This window comes from Tricharina praecox (genome assembly GCF_024521635.1).
Source record: "Tricharina praecox strain CBS 144465 chromosome Unknown BZA05scaffold_8, whole genome shotgun sequence".
Taxonomy (NCBI): Eukaryota; Fungi; Ascomycota; class Pezizomycetes; order Pezizales; family Pyronemataceae; genus Tricharina; species Tricharina praecox.
The window spans coordinates 912,156-932,784 of record NW_026250410.1 but is presented as its reverse complement, the minus strand read 5'-3'; the positions used below and the strand labels follow the sequence as shown (position 1 = coordinate 932,784).

The 20,629-nt window shown below is 56.5% G+C and overlaps 7 protein-coding genes across 7 annotated transcripts; 3 read left to right on the top strand and 4 right to left on the bottom strand.

The window, feature by feature from the left end:
- Positions 1–367: 367 nt before the first annotated feature.
- Positions 368–1,702, bottom strand: BZA05DRAFT_435372 (uncharacterized protein; the record flags this gene model as incomplete). Its single annotated transcript, XM_051486365.1, has 5 exons — positions 368–551; positions 602–1,307; positions 1,361–1,495; positions 1,553–1,579; positions 1,624–1,702. 5 exons carry the CDS (start codon positions 1,700–1,702, stop codon positions 368–370), a joined length of 1,131 nt encoding a protein of 376 aa, XP_051340880.1.
- Positions 1,703–2,532: 830 nt separating this feature from the next.
- On the bottom strand, positions 2,533–4,193 carry BZA05DRAFT_394034 (putative farnesyl-diphosphate synthetase). The gene is made up of 4 exons (XM_051483292.1): positions 3,902–4,193; positions 3,702–3,842; positions 3,569–3,649; positions 2,533–3,510 (listed from the first exon to the last, which is right to left on the bottom strand). The coding sequence occupies exons 1-4, from the start codon at positions 4,016–4,018 to the stop codon at positions 2,806–2,808; spliced, it is 1,044 nt and encodes a 347-aa protein (XP_051340879.1). The 5' UTR covers positions 4,019–4,193; the 3' UTR covers positions 2,533–2,805.
- A 1,066-nt stretch (positions 4,194–5,259) lies between these two features.
- Positions 5,260–7,588, top strand: BZA05DRAFT_435370 (anaphase promoting complex subunit 8). The gene is made up of 3 exons (XM_051486364.1): positions 5,260–5,626; positions 5,700–6,252; positions 6,317–7,588. The coding sequence occupies exons 1-3, from the start codon at positions 5,529–5,531 to the stop codon at positions 7,364–7,366; spliced, it is 1,701 nt and encodes a 566-aa protein (XP_051340878.1). The 5' UTR covers positions 5,260–5,528; the 3' UTR covers positions 7,367–7,588.
- Positions 7,589–7,881: 293 nt separating this feature from the next.
- BZA05DRAFT_263925 (Mst3-like protein kinase) lies at positions 7,882–10,575 on the bottom strand. Its single transcript, XM_051480160.1, has 7 exons — positions 10,333–10,575; positions 10,193–10,260; positions 9,999–10,128; positions 9,899–9,936; positions 9,729–9,837; positions 9,163–9,667; positions 7,882–9,107 (listed from the first exon to the last, which is right to left on the bottom strand). Exons 1-7 carry the CDS (start codon positions 10,382–10,384, stop codon positions 8,030–8,032), a joined length of 1,980 nt encoding a protein of 659 aa, XP_051340877.1. The 5' UTR covers positions 10,385–10,575; the 3' UTR covers positions 7,882–8,029.
- A 754-nt stretch (positions 10,576–11,329) lies between these two features.
- BZA05DRAFT_472984 (uncharacterized protein) lies at positions 11,330–14,831 on the top strand. The gene is made up of 4 exons (XM_051488037.1): positions 11,330–12,066; positions 12,124–13,328; positions 13,381–14,149; positions 14,420–14,831. The coding sequence occupies exons 1-4, from the start codon at positions 11,490–11,492 to the stop codon at positions 14,680–14,682; spliced, it is 2,814 nt and encodes a 937-aa protein (XP_051340876.1). The 5' UTR covers positions 11,330–11,489; the 3' UTR covers positions 14,683–14,831.
- A 157-nt stretch (positions 14,832–14,988) lies between these two features.
- BZA05DRAFT_394025 (uncharacterized protein) lies at positions 14,989–17,117 on the bottom strand. Its single transcript, XM_051483291.1, has one exon. The coding sequence runs from the start codon at positions 16,957–16,959 to the stop codon at positions 15,046–15,048; it is 1,914 nt and encodes a 637-aa protein (XP_051340875.1). The 5' UTR covers positions 16,960–17,117; the 3' UTR covers positions 14,989–15,045.
- Positions 17,118–18,051, top strand: BZA05DRAFT_394022 (uncharacterized protein). Its single transcript, XM_051483290.1, has 2 exons — positions 17,118–17,735; positions 17,791–18,051. The coding sequence occupies exons 1-2, from the start codon at positions 17,177–17,179 to the stop codon at positions 18,009–18,011; spliced, it is 780 nt and encodes a 259-aa protein (XP_051340874.1). The 5' UTR covers positions 17,118–17,176; the 3' UTR covers positions 18,012–18,051.
- Positions 18,052–20,629: the final 2,578 nt, after the last annotated feature.

Below are 20,629 nucleotides of genomic sequence, written 5' to 3'. Positions count from 1 at the left end.
CTTGCAGTGTGGGTGGGTGGGCCTTTCTGTTGTATCGCTGGTTCACACTCTTAGATTGACGATTTATGTATGATGCGATGCGTTCGTGCTTGTTTGTTTGGTTTTATTGAGTGATGATGGATGACGGGATGAGTTACGGGCATGTTGGGGAAGGGGAGGGTGGTGGGGAGTTTGTTGTAATGTCAGAATACCTTTTTTTCTTCAAATATCCCTCTGTGGTTACCCCCGTTCAATACGATTGGACTGTCATCGTTTTTTTTCCATTCCAACACCGCCGCCACCGCCGCTGTAGAGTACATAAATGACTAGCCCAAATGCTCCCTAAAGTTACCGATCTAACTTTTTTTTTGCGCTTCTACTTCTGCATTTACGGCAGAGTGGCGACCTTGTCCTTGAATAGCTTCTCGGCCTCCAACCACACGCGCGCGGTCGAGCGGTCCTTCAGCTGCAGCAGGGACGGCAACAGGTCCGCTGAGAAAGCCTCGCTGCTCTCGCGGGGGAGAAGTGTGGGCAGGTGGTCGATCGAGATCACGCTCAGCTTGGGCTCGCCGCTGGTTTCTGTTAGTCCGCTGGTGACCGTAACAGGGGTGGGGAGACATACGTGACCTCCACGGGAACGGTGGGCTTATCGAAGGTGGTGTTGATGGAGTAGATAGGGATAGGATTGTGGGGGTTAGTGGTATCGCAGCTGACATCGACGACTACGGCGAGCTTCCTGCTGGGGCTAGCCAGGGACTTCGCATCGATGAACGGGGGGATGGGGCTGGAGAGGTAGATGCAGTTGACGAAGATATCGCTCTCGATGATCTCCATGAACGGGCCTCCCTTTGCCGTCTCGGCCATATCCCAGCGAATGATGTTCTCATCCGCGATGCCAGCCTTGATGCACAGGTCGACAGCGCCGCGGCCGCACCTTCCCAGCGCGCCGATGACGAGCACGCGCGGCTGCCGCCCGGTCTTGCCCACAACCGCCTTGATGTGCGAGATCAGCGCGTCCTCGTTGGGGTACGGCGACACGGCGGGGAACTCAGCGTCGGACACCTGCTGGTGCGCCCAGACCTCGACACCGAGCGCGGCGCCAGCAAAGCCGGCGTGGTATCCGAACGCCGCTACACGCCGCCCCGACTCGTCTTGCAGGAACTCGAGATCGTACAGCGTCCCCTTGCCGGCGGGGAACCGCGACAGCACGTCCGCCCACCCGCCCTGCGTCTTGTAGCAGTGCGCGAACTGCACGTGCGTATGCTTCAGCGGGAAGATGTCCTCGGGCAGCTCTTTGAGGCCGAGGATGATGTGGTCGGCGGGCGCCTCTGCGACTCATCAGCAATCCACCCAGTAATCCACCCGAGAAGTGGGTGTTTACCGGTCCAGGAGCCTTCCGGCAGCAGCGGGCAGCCAACGGCAGCAAACTCTTCGTCGTCGAAAATGCGCTGCGTGCTCCGCTCCACGCGGACTTCGTAGCCGGCGTCGAGGAGGGCCTTGGCCGTGGTCGGCGTCACTATTCATTCCGCCATCAGTCTTGCACCTGCCCCGCGCCCAAATCGAAAGAACTTACGGGCAGAGCGGTGCTCCAGCGGCTTCGCTACATATCAATCCCCATCAGCTTCCCCACATACACACACACACACACATTCAAACGGGCGAGGGTGAGGGAGAGAGACGGACACTCAGCGCGCAGGTGGATGATCGTCTTCTGGTCAGCCATTGTGTGTAGGAATTGGACTTTTTTTTGTGGGTGGTGGTTTAGGGTGCGTGTTGTGATGTGATGTGTCGGTGCACAGCTGTTTAAGAAGGGAAATGGAAGCTCTGAGTCAATCGAGGTCGGAGTCAGAGTTTTGGTCGGCGGGGCAGGGGGAGGGGGATCTGCACGCCCATTGACTTGATGTTGGTGGGGTGGGGCTGAAAACCCCCGCGCTAACTAATGGGGAATCCCGCTCACTCGGCCATGGGCTGGTGCATGGGGAGTCACTCGGCACTCGGTACTCGGAGCGGGTGGGGACGAGAACGGCGGTGATAGAGTATGGCCAGACCTTCTGCAGTCAAGCGCCGCAGCGAGGCAAGGCTGGAATTCTTGGGGACAATGGACGTGGGTGAAAAAGTCCCCGTAGACAAGAAGTGGGTTCTCTAGGGCCGAACAGGAGTGCCCGGTGGGAAAGGTTTCCTTCGCTCCGGTTGCCACAGTCCAGCAAGACTGTATGTAGAACAAATTTACGTTCTCTCTCCGGGAGAGTAGTCAACTACCGTATGCCTCGTACCAGTACGAGAGCATTACATGGCGTGATTCGTCACAAAAGCAAACCATATCCAGGGCCTCAATGCAAAACCGGGAACCCACACAACCAAGCTGGCCACGCGAGCATAAACTTCCGGAACCCCCTTCCCCAGGGGCACATGGCGACGCAGTGTTAGTTAGTGTTCCGGATGGTTTGCCTAGTGTTGGCTCTAAAGGAAGCCGGCCTTACAGATTTGTCTCGATGGAGTATGAGGGCGCATCTCCATCCCCTGGCATTCACATCGATACTTATGATGTAGTTAGCCGTGTATGGTATCATTTCCTCTCTAGTTACCGCTCATCAATCAACGCTCTGTTACATGCAATCGTGCTCCCATAGAACTGCCGGGAAATGATAATACCAAGCTCTCCGCTCCGAACGAACGAAACGACAGCAAATAAATCAAGCCGCAATAGTCAAATCATTAATGGTATAGTTTACGCAGCCCGCTTCCATTGTCCGGGTGATGCGGTCACCCACACAGGACATTACAACCACACGCCACATCATCCCCTGATCAATCCCCCCAAGCGATCTAGCGCGAGCGGCCAGCGATCTTGTTCAAGAAGCCGGTAAGGACAGCACGCTTGAGCCCCTCGGACTCGTCGACCTTCTCGACGAGAGCGGCGATCTCCTTGACGGACTGGGCCTCGTACTCCTTGTAGTGGGTCTCGATGTTGAGGTCGAGGTAGAGCTTCTTGATCTTCGCCTCCGAATCGGCGTTCTTGCGGCCGTAGTGCTCGTCGAGGAGAGCGCGCTGCTCGGGCGTGACGATTTCGAGAGCCTTGTTGACCAGCCATCCACACTTGTTGTCCTGGATGTCGGTGCCGATCTTGCCGATGTGCTCTGGGTCGCCGTAGCAGTCGAGGTAATCGTCTTGGACTTGGAAGTACTCGCCGAGCGGGATCAGGACGTCCTTGGCCTGCTGGAGGTTCTTCTCGGTGGCCACGCCAGCCTGGTACATTGCGAGGGCAACTGGCAGGTAGAAGGAGTAGAACGCGGTCTTGTAGCGGACGATGAAGTAGTACTTTGAGAAACCAAAGTTGTCGAGGTTGACCTTGTCCTCGGGGGCCGTGATCAGATCGAGAAGCTGTCCGAGCTCGGTCTTGAACGTGATGTCATGGAAAAGCTCAACGACGTCAATGTAGTAGGACTCCTGACGGAAGAACTTTTTAAGGAGAAGGTAAATCGCCGATTCGAGGATGAACGAGTCGTTGATGGCGATCATGCCAACACCGTCCTGCAGGCAGTGTGAGTAGGAGAGCTTTGCCTCACATTTCTGAGCGAACCGAGCATACCATTCGATACCAGCAGGGGGAGCCACGGCGAGTGATGGACGAGTCCATAATGTCATCGGCCACCAAGAACATTGCTTGCAACTGAAGGGGTCAGCCATTGTGGCAACCACAAAATCCAGGTACGGAGGCCCACAAGCTCGGTGCACCATCCCAAGATGGAGGACATATTATACTCATCCTGAGTGAGCTCGTCCACACCCTTAAGGATGCGGTAGGTGTCGGGGACGGTCATTCCGCGGTTGTACTTTCCTCCGATGGTGTTGTGGAGGATGCTCTACATGCATGCAGTCAGCGAGCCGAAACGTCAATCGGCGGAGAGGAAGAGAATCGCACGTTCTGCGCCCAGTCACAGGCATTCGGGGCAATGCCAGTCTTTTGCACTTCCTCCATGATCTTGGGGACAATAACATCCCTGAAGACGGCCTCGAAGGTCTGACGGGTGTTGGCCATTGTGTCGAGCTATGCGGGTGTCGATTGATGAAGATAGGAGGCGATGGCTAGAAGAGAGAGGTATGAAGAGAAGAGTAGAAGAGAGAGGTGTGAAGAGATGGGTAGAAGAGAGAGAGCAAGAGATGGGTTGTAGGGGGGGTATTGTAATAGCAGCGAGCGGGCGAGGACCGCCGGGGGCGGGGGCTGCAGGGGTTCGTTTTCGGAACATGGATGTGTGAGCTGCCAGCCCTAATTGAGGTTAGAAGGATCTGATAACGTTCCGCTTCTTGCTGACGTGCAAATATGCGGCAACGAGAGATGTGGGGATATCACCACACGGCTTCGCCATTCACAACGATAGCACTGGTGACACCGTTTGCACGTGCGGGTGGCTGCTGCGAGCGAGCGGGTGCAGTGCAGAACACAATCAAACCAACCTGGGCCACAGAAAGTTACCATCAGCACACATCTACAATGGACGGTTAACTATTAGTACGGCGTTCGAAAAAGGCCAAGATCACTAGAGTAGTCAGACATACAAGCCGTTCGATTGCGGATGTGCGGCCTTCTTCCGGTAGGTATCTTCATGAGCGGGAGACACCCTTCTTTCAACCATCGAGGTCTCGTGTCTGTCTCCGTTGGAGGTCCAAAGCCGGACGCCGAACACCGAACGCCAAACACCAAACGGTCCAACAAAGCCAGTGGATATGGTCACGCCCGCTTGCGTGCACGCGGACAGCAAACGCAAGCTCTTCTAGATATCTCTCTGATCTCCTGAAAAGTCTTCTGGGTACGTGTGCCTAAGCTGCAATATACTCTCCTACAGAGTGCCTGATATGCACATACTCTCGATGTCAAAGCCCGATCTCTCGCGCACCATAATAAGACACTCTTTGCCCGCAGTGTTGCCTGGCGCTAAGAGAGCCTGGATATCTCTCGGCACGGGAGGGCAAGAATATCTCCCGATCAGCTGGTAGGGCTTCATGGGCTCCACGAACTGGCGAGAGGAAGTCTCTGGAGAATCGAGGGGGGTTTCCCGTTTTTTGGCCTTCTCTTCCGAGCTGGATCTCCGAGTGGGCGAAGCATTGAATCTCCGGCGTCAAAGGAATAGAATACTCTGCAACATCAGTACATACCAGTAACCGAATAGTAGGCAAGAACTTACATCCTAATGTAGGTACTTGGTTGGGCTTCCGGTTAGAATATAACTAGTACTCGGGCTGTGGGTACTCTAGGGCGGTTCGGCTCAGTAGTGTCGGCGGCCCTCAATTGCGACGGCCGTCTCGGCAAACACCCCTGCAGACACATACGAACCCCCTTCCCGGTCCCCGGCCCGCTTCTATCTACCGACGAGAACGTTGCACAAGAACAACGCTGGTAGTACCGGTGTTCAACTCACTAACTACCACCCCCCAAATCAACTTCCCCACCACCTCCTCCTCTACCTCCTCTACCTCCTCTACCTCCACCTTCTCCGCCTCCTCTTCCGGAACTCGTACTCACCTCCCTCCAAGACGACCGCCCCGCTCCCATGGCGACCGAAATTCCCGAACCCCACCAGCTGCAGAGCCTCCTGCAAACCGCGATGCTTAAATGCAGCGAGCGGTGTCTCTACCAATCAGCAAAATGGTGAGCTCACGGCACCATTACTCGTGTTCAAGCTCCCCCGTTACCGGGCGATACAGTTATTGACGCGTCCTAGGGCCGCCGAACTCCTCACATCGATGGACGTACCTCCTCCGTCCGCCGAGACCTCCGTCGCCCTCCCGCAGGCCTACCTCCACCCCATGTCCGCAGACACCGCCGAACTCGCGCTCGAAACCGTCGAATTCAACCAATACCTCCTTGCCAAGTCGTACTTTGACGTGCACGAATATGACCGCGCGTCGTTCGTACTCCAGAATTGCAAGTCGTCCAAGGCGCGGTTTTTACACCTATACGCACGATACATAGCTGGCGAGAAGCGGCGGGATGAGGATTCGGAGATGGTGCTGGGCCCGCTAGATGGTGCCGAGACGAGGAATAAGGAGGTTGCGGGGATTCTCACTGCGCTGGAGGAAATTTTCGCGGAGAAGGATGGCGATACGATGTGGGGCGAGGATGATAGCTGGTTGTTGTTCTTGTATGGCATTGTATTGCAGAAACAAAAGAATGAGGAAGAGGCTAGAGGCGCACTGTTAAAGAGTGTCAATCTATATCCGTACAATTGGTCGGCCTGGCAGGAGTTGGGCGCAACGATAGGGACTTTGACCGATGTACGCTCCCCCCCCCCTCTCTCTCTCCCTCCTTACGTATCGCGATGCTAATCCACAGGAATAGCTCAACACCATCCTCCCGTCGCTCCCAGCGAACATCATGACCAATCTCTTCGTCCTGTCCACCAACCAGGAGCTCTACCAGACCGCCGATCCAATCCACTCGCAGCTGTCCGATCTCCTCAACCTCTTCCCCGGCTCATCGTGGCTCAAAACGCAGCGCGCACTACTTTACTACCACGCACGCGATTTTGAAGAAGCCGAGTCAATCTTCGACAGCCTGATCAAAATCGATCCGCACCGGATCGACGCCCTCGACCATTACTCCAATATCCTATACGTGATGGAGCGGCGCCCAAAACTCGGCTTCATTGCCCAGCTCGCCAGCTCGACCGACAAATTCCGCCCCGAAACCTGCTGCGTGATCGGCAACTACTACTCACTAAAATCTGAGCACGAAAAAGCCGTGATGTACTTCCGGCGGGCGCTCACCCTCGACCGGACCTTCCTCTCCGCCTGGACCCTGATGGGACACGAATACGTAGAAATGAAAAACACCCACGCAGCGATCGAAGCGTACCGACGGGCAGTGGACGTGAACCGCCGCGACTACCGCGCCTGGTACGGGCTGGGGCTGTCCTACGAAGTCCTGGAAATGCACTACTACGCCCTCTTCTACTTCCAGCGCGCAGCCGCCCTCCGCCCCTACGACTCGCAGATGTGGCAGGCAATGGGCCAGTGCTTCGACCGCATGAACCGGCCGACAGAGGCTATCAAGTCATTCAAGCGGGCGCTCATCTCGCTGTCGCCGTCGGCGGCCGGCGGCCACGACCCGCAGATCCTGTACCTCATCGCGACTATGTACGAGAAGCTGCGCAACAGCAAGGAGGCCGCCAAGTGGATGGAGGCGTGCATGGCCGAGGAGGAGAACTCGGGCGTCACGGGCGTCACCGGACAGGCGAGGCTGTGGCTTGCTAGATGGGCGTTCGTCAGCAGCGAGTGGAACCGCGCCATGCAGCTTGCTGAGGAACTTGCACAGGACGGCCAGGAGGTCGAGGAGGCGAAGGCTCTGATTAGAGATCTGAGAGCTAGGGAGGCGAGGGAGGCGAGGTAGTGCGGTGTGCGGTGTGCGCTCGGTGTGTCTGCTGAAAAGGTACGGGTGTAGATGGCGTTTGGGCTGGCATCTTTTTTGTTTTTTCTTGCGTGTGCTTTGAGCGTGGAAAATCTCGGGGTGGTTGTTACTATGGGCTTATACCATGAGAGCGAGAGAGAATTCAGACCGAGGCTATCATAGGTAGTAGGTAGGTCCCGTTTCTGGAATTCGATGAATGAATGCAATTGAAGTTCTTGTTTCTGTGCCATGTGTGTGTAGGTATAACGATATCACTCCAACCAACTGTTCGATGAATACACGTACATCGAAGGCATATGTATTCACCCCTCACCTTCACTCGTCGTCCCCCGGTCCCTTACCTACATAACCTACCAACCTAGTCACTCGCTCGCTCGCTCAAAACGCTCATGATCCAAAACCAAAAGCAATAAAACCAGACCCAAAAGAGAAAAAAGAAAGGACAGAAAGAAACGAATCTAAAACCGCGCTCAATGCAGGCTAAAAAATGCTGTAACGCCCCGCTCTGTAGTAGAAGAAGAAACTAAGGTAACAAGAAGCACGAAGCAAGAAAGAAAAAGGTATGAGAAACTCATTACATAGAAGTAAAGTTGGTAATGTGCAGTAACGTGCGGTAAAGGTGAAGAAAGGTAATGTAAGGTAGTCTCAATGCGAAGTACCAGAAAAGCTCCTATCATGCTGCCACCTCGATTGCAGTCCCTGCAGCCAGCGGGAATACAGCACATCGGCCAACTTCTCACCCTGGGTCTTGAGGTGTGGCTCCTCGTCAACATCCGAGTAGCCGCCACTGCCACCGCCGCCCGAGCTCGAGGTTCTAGTGGTCGCGTTGCTGGAAGTACGTTTGCGCCGAGTGATGTCCTTTTTCGGGGTCGGGATGGGTGCAAGCGGGACCGGGTTGAGGAGGGTCTGTCCCGAGAGGTTTAGGCGGGGTTGGAAGCCGACTTTGGTGGGGAGGGAGGGAGGGGGGGTAGGGAGGGCGGTGGGCGGAGGGGTAAGCAGGGATTGCATCTGGGGTTGATGCTGGAGGCGCTCGAGGAGGTTTCGGACGAGGAGGAAGCCCATTTCTGGGTTGATCGCATCCAGGTCTTTCCAGGCGCCGTCGAGACGGGCGAGGGCATCGCTTTCGGCAGAGGAGATGGTCTGCGGTTGAATCTGTTCGATTGCCGGCTGGACGATGTCCGAGTGCACTTGTCGACCCAAGAGGCCTGCTTCGGTCGATGGGATTATTACCGGCGCTCTGTGCTCGTTCAGGTCTGGTCGCTCGTGGTCGTAGATGGGACTGTAGGATGGCGGTGCAGCGAAAGCATCTGGCACCCTCTTGAAAAGCCTAACCGTCGATCCCATCTTGCCATAATCTGTCTCTGGCGCGCCCATGGGAAGTGCCTGGTCCCGCTCTCGCATCTCCCGGTCGAGCATGAATTGGTCCGCCTCCGTAGTCATTTTCATCGTCCGCCTGCGAGTGGTGCCACTGCCTCTGATTGTTCCCCCAGCGTTTCTGCCACGGGCCGATATGTTCTCACTATTTGGTGGCGCGTTTAAGGAGAGTTGGTGAAGTGCTGTGCTAAGGGCGCCCGGATTTACAGCGGATTTCCTCCGATACGTACCCGGATTCGCCATCGCAGCCAGCCCGAAAGGATTCGTTCGAACAGTGTCCATTGTGCTGCGGATGGTGTCGAAGTCCCACGCCTCATCGGATCCTGAACCGGACGAGTCCATCGTTCTCCTGGTTAGGTAGTTAGTAACCACCTTACGGGGACACGGAGGAGGGGGCGACGCACATTGACTCCTCATACATCTTTGGGTACGGAGAGTGTCCTATTTTCTCCTGTGCCTCTTCCCATTCCTGCTTCCGCTCTATCAACTCAGTCAGAATTTCCACCGGGCCAGCACCCCGGATGAACTTGTGTCGTAGCAGATCTTTTGCGGTAGCCCGCTTGGACGGGTCTTTGTGCAAGCACCGAGCCACAAAGTCTTTGAATTCCTTGCTCCAACCACTCCCGGGAAGAGTCGGCGGCGGGTCCCTCGGGATTTGAAACAATACTTTCATCGGATGTACATCAGCATGTGGCGGGGCACCGCATGACATCTCGATGGCGGTGATGCCGAGCGACCAGACATCCGCTTTGTAGTCGTAACCGGTCTGCTGTGATATCACTTCCGGCGCCATCCAGTATGGAGTTCCGACGAACGTATTCCGCTGCGACTTCAAGCCGGTGAGTTGTGCGGCGACACCGAAATCCGCAAGCTTGACTTTGCCCTGATCCGAAAGGAGAACATTGGCAGCTGGGAGCGATGACATCAGCAGCAGTTCCCCTCCATCCCATGCACAGTTGATCATTCGCACCTTTGATATCCCGATGGATCTTGCCTTCGCTGTGTAGGTAATTCAGTCCGAGCAGCAGCTCCCTCATCATCACGGCGATATGTTCCTCCTCGAATGGACCAGCTTTCAACTGCGGCGAAGGTCAGATCAACTTGCATACCACTCCCGTTCCGTCCCGCAGCTATACGTACCAGATCATGGCACGAACCACCCCCGAGATACTCCATCACTACCCCAGGTTAGCCTCGCTTCCCATCCTATCCCATTCCTTCCCAATCCGTCCGTACTCACCAATCCAAAGCTTGAACCCCTTCACGAAACTACCGTAATACTGGGTGACGAACGAGCTAGAGCAAGTCGCCAGGACCTGTATCTCCTGCTGGATCTCATGTATATCATCTTCGCTGGACTCGAGGTCGATCTAATGGGCGCACCGACAAGTTAGGCGCAGTCCGTTGCGCGCGGGCAAGGAGGTGGGTGAGCACCTGTTTTATCGCCACGATCGTTCCGGATTCCTTTTCGTAGGCTTTGTAGACTGATCCGAAGCTGCCGCCTAATATGATAAGCGTCAGCATGTTGCCTCGCTCGCCCAGCGGGCGGGGGTAGCAGCTGGCAGCTGACTCACTTCCGAGCAGCTCCAAAACCTGGAACTTGGATGCTAATGACTCGCCCGACATGATGGGGCGGGGCGATGATATGCAGTGACAGGTGGGTATCGCTGCGACACGAAGATGCGGGAGGACTGGGTCGGTGGCGCTGGAGGGAGGTGCAGTCGGCTGGCTGTTCGGGCGGGATTGAAGCGCTAGACTCGCTATCGCCGACGACGTGCCAATAGCTGGAGACGCGCGGGGGACAATGCTGCCGAGGCGGATAGCAGTGGTAGAGGTTGGTAGTTGGGACGTTGACGTCGAGTTGGTCGTCGGGGGTGGGTGTGGTTGCTCTCCTTCGGCTAACCTGCTCTCTCACTCTCTCTTTCTTCCTTCTGAGTGATGCGCTGTTGTTGACAAGCGAATAAAGTTAGCGTTGTCTCAGTAACGCGCCCACGACACGAAACGCGAGCGAGCATTTTTGCGGTGAATACGAGCAATTGTGATTGTTATTATTGGTTGCCAAGAATATTGTTCGGATATTGAAATCGCAAGACGAGGAAATGAAGATTTCGGAAGACCTGCGAGGCAGGATCTCTGCAGCTGAGTCGATAGCGAATAGAGTACCGGTAGGATGTATGTATGCACCTGCTCTCAGGCCGCGGCCCCACAAAACATGGAGTGCAGGTGCTGAGTACGCAGATAGTATCCTGCCAAGTAAGGGCAGAAAGCAGAGTAGAAATCATATGATGGACCAAATGAGGGCTGAGCGAGGTCAATCGAATTGGCAGGACTGGAAGTGCTCAAGTGTTCTGGCTGATGATGCATTCTCCTTCATCCACGGTGGCCACCATGACTGCACACCCACCTCGGCGGTCGCCTGTCCGACTCCTCATTTATCACCTCCCACTCTCCCCGCCTTATCGCCGATCACGAGTACGGTCACATGTCTACGCTTCACGTTCGCGTTTCTAGTTTAGAGAATCCGACAACCTTGTCGGTGAAACGGACACACTCTGCAGCCCAGTCCGTTATCTCCTGACAGCAACCGCTCCCTAACTATAAGAGTAAGGCGGGTAGCGCATTTCCTTTTCGACTTTCGAGAATTGAAGTTTTTCGCACAACGATGCGACAGCCATAACCGCCAAATCGCAAGGTCTCGAGTCATCTACATTGCACACACAACCGCAACACCATGCCCGTCCCGTTCCTGCGTGTGGTCGAGCTTCTCGAGGCGATCGAAGCGCTCCAGTCCAACCACAGCCTCCCGCCAACAAAGGTCAAGACGCTCGTCAAAGCCCTGATCTATAGGTGGTTCTCCTCCAACCGCTGTGACATCGACGGCGACCCAAAGACTGTTCTGGCGATACAGTCGACGCTGCAGCCCGCGCTGAGGCCCGATAGGGTGTATATGCTACGTGAGGAGGGCCTGGCAAAGGCAGTGACCAAGGCGCTGTGCATTGCGGGTACGGGGAGGGGAAATGATCTTGCGCAGTGGCGAACGTGTGGGGATCTGGGCGAGGCGGTGAGGAGGGTTATGCGTGGGGTAGATTGCGAGGGAGGCAAGGTTACGGTGGGTCAGGTTGATGAGTTGTTGGATAAGCTTGCTGCGAGAAGCCATTTTTCGAATAAGGAGCTGGCGCGGAGGGTTAGGACCGACCAGCTGGCACCGCCGGCGGAGCTTTTGGAGCTGTTCAATCAGCTCAGTTCGGTGGAGGGGAAGTGGTTGACGAGGTGCATACTCAAGAGTCTTGCACCGGTTCGGATGCCTGGTGAGTGCTGACAACGGCTGGGTCGCTGTCAATCTCTTGGACTGACGACATGGCCAGAAACCATCACCCTCCAGGCATACCACTTCCTCCTTCCCAAGCTTTATATGGTCCAGGACAATCTGGAGAAGGCTTGCCAGCAAATCTGCGACGAGAGGTTGACCAAGGCCTGTCCGATAGCCCAGCCGGACCCGAATAAGTATCAGGACTGGCTGGAGAAATCCATCAGCTTCGTCAAGCCGGTAGCAGGCGTCAAAGTGGGTCGTGGTGAGTTCGTGAAGGCTACTTCGACTGCACATGCCATCCAGCTTGCTGGGAACAGAAAGATGATGATGGAGCGCAAGTATGATGGAGAGTACTGTCAGATCCACATTGACCTCACAAAGAGCCCGAACAACTGGATCAAAATATTCTCCAAGAGCGGGAAAGATTCAACGCAGGATAGAGTGGGACTTCATGAAGCTATATATCGAGCTTTGAAGATCGACATGGACGATGAACGCGAGTTCAAGGAGAAATGTATTCTGGAGGGGGAAATGGTGGTCTACTGCGACCGTGAGAAGAAAATCATGCCGTTCCATTACATACGGAGCCATGTGTCGCGATCCGGAGTGTACATTGGGAGTGCCAACGATGGGATCCCAAGATCGGCCTCCTCCCACGTCATGATACTACTGTTCGATATTCTGTTGATGGATGGCACTTCTCTACTGAACCACTCGTTGACTTCACGTCTCGAACGCTTGGAAAGAGTCCTTGTCGAGCCACAGGAGGGTTACTGCCAGCAGATAGAACGCACCAAGATCGACTTTTCGATCAATAAAGAGGCCGCTGGTCAGCGTCTGCGCCGATACTTTGCCCGGGCAATTCTGAACCGCTGGGAAGGATGCGTGTTGAAACCATGCGACGCTCCGTATTTTAACTTTTTAGGAACCAGACCAGACAAGTCTTCGCGAGGATATGGATTCTATGGAACCGAGAACGCCTGGGTCAAGCTGAAGAAGGATTATATCGTGGGACTCGGAGACACTGCGGATTTTGCGATCGTTGGCGGAGTTTCCGACCATAAACGGGCGGCCACGGTAAAGCAGGCCGCTGGAAGCCTGAACTCGTTCCATGCAGCGGTGCTGTTGAATAAGCAGGACGTCAAGATGTACGGCGCAAAGCCACAGCTCAAGGTGGTCTTCGAAGTTACCTATAGCATCACCCAAGCCGACCTGAGCTGGATCCAGAAATGTGCCTACTTCGATGCTATTCCGTACAAGGTACCCCCGCCTGCCATCCTTCAGCGAACGAGTGTTGACGCTCCATTCCTAGCCGGGCGCACCACTGGAACAATTCGACCTCCTCTTCCCCAGCGAGCTATCGCTCACCAAGCCCACACACATCTTCAGCCACCCGCTCGTCTTCGAGATCTGCGGCGGCAGTTTCGATCGGCAGACAAACTGTGGCTTCTTCACTCCACGCCACCCACGCGTTTCCAAAGTGCACTGGGACCGCGAATTCAGCGATGCATTGTCATTCGACGAGCTGCAGCTTCTCGCACACGATGCGCTGCACGGTGCTCACGGAGGCAGCCAGCAGGAGCGACTATGGATTGCAAAGCTTGAACGAGGCGATGTGGGAGAGCAGATCGAAGAAACCCCGCAGAATTCAACGAGGAGGGGGGACGAGGTTACTCCGTCTGTGACGGGATCACTCGCCCCCGGAACCCCGAAGAGGGCGAGACATGTTTTCTCGTTGACGCCCGAGGATGGGGCTAGGAAGCGGAAGACCGGCAGTGGGGTCAAGAGGGATGAGGGGACGCAGGATGCTTCCCCCCTGAGGAAGAAGCAGCATCGCCGGGATTCGGTCAGTGGCTGCACGAACCTCACCGGCCTGTTCGCGAAGAGCTTTATCGAGTACACTGCGAATGATACCTCGCTGTCGCAACGCTCTTCTGTGCCTGATAGTCAACCGCCAGCGGCGAATGATCACTCACAGTCGCAACGGTCTTCTGTGCCGGATAGTCAACCAACGTTTGTCACCAAGGCCGAACCTGCGGCCACTAATCCACCAAGCCAGCCAGACGTCTGCGCCTCGCCCAGTCAAACCGCCATTTCCCCACCTACTCCCCAAGGCCAACCGACCCCCGTGCCCTTACCACCCTCCCCTCCCCCACTCCCATCCCCCACAACCAGAGCCCCACCCGTCGACACCCCCACCACTACCCCCACTCTTACCCCCACCACTACCCCACCAGTCACCCCCTCCTCCCCCTTAACTAGCAAACCCCATATCCCCCCCGCAAAACTCACCTCACCCTTCCCCAGCTCAACGGTGTGCCTACTTCCACACCTCTGCACACCGTCACTAGTCAGCCGGCTACACCTTCACGGCGTCTCAGTGATCGACGAGTTCCGACCCGCCGCGCCGGTGGTCCCAGCATACGGGTCGATCATTCTCGTCGACGAGCTGCGGCCGAGGTATACGTGCGCGCTGGTGGAGTTTCTCGAGGAGAAGAAGCGTGAGAGGCCCAAGGGCGAAGAGGGGTGGGGGGTTTGGGAGTGGAGGGCTGCTGAGATGAAGGTGGGAGTGACGGGCAGGGCGTGGGAGGGTTGGTGGATTTGGGATATTTGATGGATGAAGGATGGTGTGCTGGGAATGGGCTCTGCTTCTCGACTGGCCGTTTGGTTGATTGCGAGCAGAGCTCTTGTAAATCTAGATATGTGCTATGCGAACGAGTGGTTGTAATCTTCTGGTTCCGTCGAATGTGTTTCCTGTGCCAGCCAACGCCGGCCGCCGCCAGTACCTGTATTTTCCACCTGCTGAAGTGTGCTAGCGAGTGCGAGGCTGTGAGTAATACGTCCTAACATGGAGATTACTCTAGGTACTGAAGTAGTCACGGTCCATGAACTGGATAGTACAACGTGAACCTCGATGCAGCGAGAAATTCCTCTGTCACTGTCACTGTCTTCTAGATAGCATACACACAATCCCCAACTACGCCCTAATCCCGACCCCCAACCTGCCCCTCACCTCCATCTCCCTACTCCTCCAGTCCGGTTCTCCCTTCCGCATGCCCTCGACGACCGTCTGCATATCCATAAAGATCCTCTTCTTCGCGCGCTCCTCATTCCAAAAGACGAACTCATAACCGACATTCTCCTCCTTCTTCCCCTTCTTCTCTTGCACGATCGAATCCCCGGACGCCGCCCTCGTAGCCTCGACCTTCCGCCGCTCCTGCTCGCGCTCCCACCACTCCGCCTCGAACAGCAGACGGTTAACGGCCTTCCAGTTCTCAAAGCGAAGCTTGTCGATGTCGTAGCCGGTCGACGTCTTGGTGCCCGCCGTCTCCGTGTCGAGCACTGATGGCGGCGGCGCGATCGATACGTAGATCTCGTGCAGCTCCGCTTCTTGCGCCGCGGTCAACGTGACGCCTGATGGCGTCGTGTCGCTTGGTAGCAGCGAGAATAGGTCGTCGTTCGAGAGGCTGGAGCCGTCGGAGCTACTGCTGCCGCTGGCGCGGGTGAAGTCTGCGATCCGCCGAGAGGAGAAGATCTCCGTGAGTGTTTTTACCTCGGCGATGAGCGCTTGCTTGTCGAGGGGTGTGGTGCTGGGCGCGGTTTCGGGGGTCGGTGTGGGAGTGGCGGTAGAGGTGATGATCGCGCGCTGGAGCACGGCGATGATGTTGCGCACGAAGATCTCGGACAGCTCGTGCGAGTGCACGGCTAGCTGGCCCTCGAAGAAGTCGACGCGGCCGGTGGCGACGCACGCGCGGATCAGCGCTTTCCAGTCGTTGAAGTCCCACGGGACCCGCAGCTGCTCGCGCCCGGTCTTGAGCATCGACCAGGACTCCTCGAGGAGCATGACGTCTGCCATGTCGCCGACGGCGTTGAGGAGCGTGCGGTAGGTTACCATTGTGGGTGAAAGCCCCGCATCAATCAGTTCTTTCAGCCCCGAGTGGATCAGTTCCTGCCGCCGAAGCTTGCCGCCCAAAGAGATGATGGTGTTGAACGAGCCGGTGGACAGCGGGACGCCCATGCGGTTGAACACGGTGATGAGCGCGCGCACCAGGCCGAGCATGCCATGGTACAACGGCTCGTACTCTGCGTCGGTGGGTTTGAGCTCCGGTGGGAACGAGCCGAGGATCCCGCCGATGAGCGAGTTGAGGTGGATGGCATTTGGTGTTCCGCCGGCACCGACAAACGCGTACACGAGGCGGATCATAGCCCGCACATCGTGGGTCTCCATCCAGGTTTCTTTAAGGAGCGGCGTCAGCACTCCTGGCTTCGGCGGGGTTCCTGCACGGCAGGCCATCAGGAAGACGATGTACGCCTCGCGCACCGGACGCTCGTAGATGAACAGTTCGTAGATGCGCGCGGGCGTCAGGGATGGGTACAGCCGTGTGCAGATATCAAACGCTTCGTATGCCGCCCTCCAGTCGCCATGGAACAGCCGCGCGGTGATGATGCCCTGCAGCAACATGACCGGAACTCCCCTGCCCGTATTCTTCGCGACGGAGGTTACAGTGGTGCCCGAGAACCTCTCCAGCGCCTCACTCCACATCGCCTCGAGCTCGCTGAGGCTGACTCCCTGGTAGGAAAAGCACTCTATTGCGGCACCATACGTTCGCGCATCGCAAAAGTTCTCGTCCTGGGTCGTCAACCATTCCCAGAACTCATTGCTGAGCGTGAACTCCTCCATATCCTTCAGACAACTGAGCAGATGCACACTAGCCAGCGGGTGTCCAGGGATCGCCTTCTTCTTGAAGTCCTCGATGAGCGTGATGACATGCGGCAGGATATCCTTCTTCTCGCGGTCCATACGGAAGCGCGCATGCAGCTGGCGCGCCAAATTCGAGATATCGTTTTCGGTGAGCACCTCTCTTTCGGAGAGCTGAGCATACGAGCTCATGGCGGCGGGGATATGTGTGGCAGTGACATCGCAGCGGAACACGAACAGCTCCTGCGAGAAGATGCTGGAGACCTCGTCCTGCGACAGCTGTGGTACGATGGTATCGGTCACCGTCTGCAACCGAGGCTTCCGGTTCGTCGAGGCCGTCGTCGCTGGCCGCTCCCGTTCCCGTTCCCGCTCGCGCGTTGATCTTCCGTGCGACGGCCCGTCTCGACTGATGCGTGGCCGGTCACCACCTCCCCCGGATTGCGATTGTCCTCCCTCGCGCCTAACGGACCCTTCGCGCCCAACGGGCCTCTCACGCCCCTCCTGCTTCCCGGACCACTCCCGCCGCAGCGAGTACGTCCCCCGGTCCCCGGCCTGCGTGTCGCGCGGCTTGTATTCCCTCCGGTCTCCGCCGGACTGCTCTCGCCGCGGCCGGTGCTCCCTCTCCCTCTCCCTCCCCCCGTCCGGCAGCGCATCCCGATCCCGAAACGACCTTTCCCGTGGAGCACCTTCAGTCCCTTCCCGCTCGCGACCTCCTCCTCCCCGAGATGTGAACGACGAGGGCGTGTACGTCACGGTCGATGCGCATCGCGGCGTCGGCGTCTGCGTCTGCGTCACCCGTATCGCAGGCCGCAGCTGCTGTGTTAGTCGTGCCGCCGTTCGTGAGTGCATTGCGTGCGTGCAGTGGGATGCAGTGGGATGCAGTGCGGAGTGGTGGGGTGGTGGGGACTCGCGAGTGGTGGGGTTGAGGCTTGAGGTTTTTTTTTTGGAGCCGCTGTATCACAGTCTAACTAACTAGCAGGTTACACTGTGGACATGCCTGCATGGCTAACTAGAGTAGAGTACCTAGAGTAAAGCTTGGCTGGCTGGCCGCGAGGAAGCCGATCAATCCGGGATTCCCGGTTAACGTGTGTATGTGTGTAGGAAGTATTCCGGTGCTCACTGCTCGCGTGTCGGCACCAGCACAGGGCGGGCGGGCTTGGGTTTTCCTCTCCTCTGGCTCAGGAGTCTGCAGACTTGCGCGATTTCGCCGGCACACACGGATGTATGTAGGATGTAGGATGTAGGACTTGATCCAACAGCGGCAGTCTTCCGTCAATCCCAACCCCACCCCCATCCCCCATCCCCGCGCCTGCGCTCATCGGTCTTATGTATGATTGTACTGGTACCCGCTGTCTCACCCCGCGATTCTGCGCTGCTGCTGCGCCTCCTCCTGCAAGCCAACGGAGCAGGTCCGTCATCGTCACTGGTGCCAATCACACTCGCTTTTCCGTTCCAACATCGGTAGTGATCACAATGATCACAGCAGCGAGCGCCAGACGACAACGACAACAGCGGCGGCGGTAATAGGTAAACAAACGTCGATATCTATCATCATCATCACCCCGCATTCCGATCCAAACTACCGTCCTACACACATACACACTTCGCGTGGCGCCTGATCATCGCAACTACGATACCCTATAGATATATCCTCTAGCTCAGCGCGCGTGGAACGCTACGATGAACAAACGAGCACTCTATGCCACATATGTACATTTGTTGTTTTGTTCGCGATGGTAAAAGCAAAAGCAAACATAAACACAAACACGTGGAGGTATAGCTGTTACCTAGTATAGCCGGATGGATGAATGATTGTGCAAAGCACTGTATGTACCTATAGTAGTACGTACCGAGTACATTAATCCTGACTCCTGAGAGATTGGATTCCGGGTGGCACCCGTGTACAGCCACAGCCACGGACACAGTGAAGTGGACATGGACATGGACAAGGACAAGGTCGGCTATGGCTGTATGTAGAGCCACAGATCCACCCACCGCCGCCGCCGCCGCTGTTCCCGGGAATGAATAGGAGGTTACCAGTTTCCAGTTTTGCGTTTCCAGTTTCGCATCCCGGAGACCCACCCACGCAGCCATGCTCGGCTGCAGATATTTGGGGGTTGGGGGTCGAGTGGGGGGAGTGGGATCTCGCGATGGGGAGTACCGTAATGTATGTATCATATGTAGAGTGCGGACGTGTGCCATCAACGTGTAGGGAAACATCCGTATGATTGGTAAGAAGCATTGTGCGTACACATACATGCTGCCGAGTGAGGAAGGACGCCGCCATGGCGATTGGGTATTTCATAGTGCAGACCGACCAGCTCGCCGGTACAGTACACTGGACTTCCGGATGGCCGTGGTGATATTGTGGATGAGTTGTCTCATGCTGGGCGGTATCTCTGCAATCGGTAGATAAGGTACGGCATAAAGTACGGCATGTACTCTGGGGGTCTGTGTGTGTGGAGGATGCTGCTGTTAGACAGCTGGAGTTCTCCGATAGATGAATAGAGTATATAGAGCAGATATAAACGACCGATGAAGTGCATTGCGCGCCGTATGGATTGAATTGATTCTGTGGAGTTGTCGTCTTCTCATTTCACGTCCGATCGATGGACGATGAAGGGGAATGGCTGCTAGTTAGTGTTGAATGGAATGCTGGCAGCTGGACCCTCCACGATTCCTAACGATCCCTCGCCATCCCTTCTTCGCGCCGCGTCCTCCTTCTGCTTTGGCTCTCCGCAAAATCGTTACTCCGTGTGTAACCACACTAACTAGACACGCCTTGCGCAGTTGCACTACTCGCGTTCCCGGGTCCCGCCCGTCATTTTGCTTGCATAACCACAATGACGACTCGCTATAGGGGCGCAGGCGGTCGGCGAGAGATCTGAGACTTCGAGAGACACACACCTCGAGTAACTAACCCGGCTTCCATGGTTCTTCGGGGAGGAGGGATCCAGACTTGTCGGGTGAGATGATTGATTGGGAGTTTCTTCCTTCCGAAGGAGAAAGAGAGGGAAACACCGTGCGAATGGAAGGGACGGCGACACGTCTCATTGACTGGGCATTCCGTGTTGTTCGTGCGCTTCTGGTCTGGCGGGCGTGGCGAGCACTGAGGAGGAGTACCGTATCTACCTATCATATGTACCTAGAGGAAGAAGTGACGTGATGTTCCGTGACGTCTTCGCACGAGCTCAGAGCTCAAAGCGTCGTCTAGGTAGCTTGCAGAGGGTTCCCCCGGATGTTCCGTTTGCCTCGCCATCGCGACATCTCAAGAGAAAGTCGGCAGAGAGGCCAAGCATCAGCATGAGTGTCTGAGTACGTAACACATCGCGACTCGGCTTTCTTTGCGCTGCTGCACCCACCCGGCGGATTCATGCGGATCGGCGAAACCTCTTGGGTAGCGAGATCTTGGGAATGTACTCGCTTAGCGGGCTGGAAGCCTGGAACAGCTGCAACTTCTTTCCTGTCCTTTGTTTGCCGTGCAATCGCAGCTTCTACCATGGGAAACTACTGTTCCGCCACGGGCGCTTGACGCGATGCGGATGTCGAGTTCCACCCTGTGCAGTGCGCGAGCTGTGCGATCGCCAGGGACTGTTGCGTGTTGTCAAGGGGTCCTGGAGCAGATGTTGGTTGTCATGGCTGTGATGAATTCGGGGGGGGTGATGGGTCGTGGGTCGTGGGTGGGAGGGTTCCAGAGCTGGTGGGCAATGGGCCAGCCCCCCCCCCCCCCCCCCCCCTCCCCCCCTCCAGAGTTTAAGGGTGCAGGACGAGGGAAGGAACAGCCACCAGCCAGCCAAACCCATCCCAAACATTCCACGGCGTCGAAGTAAGCAAGCTGCTGAGTGCGTCTCGGCGCGCTACC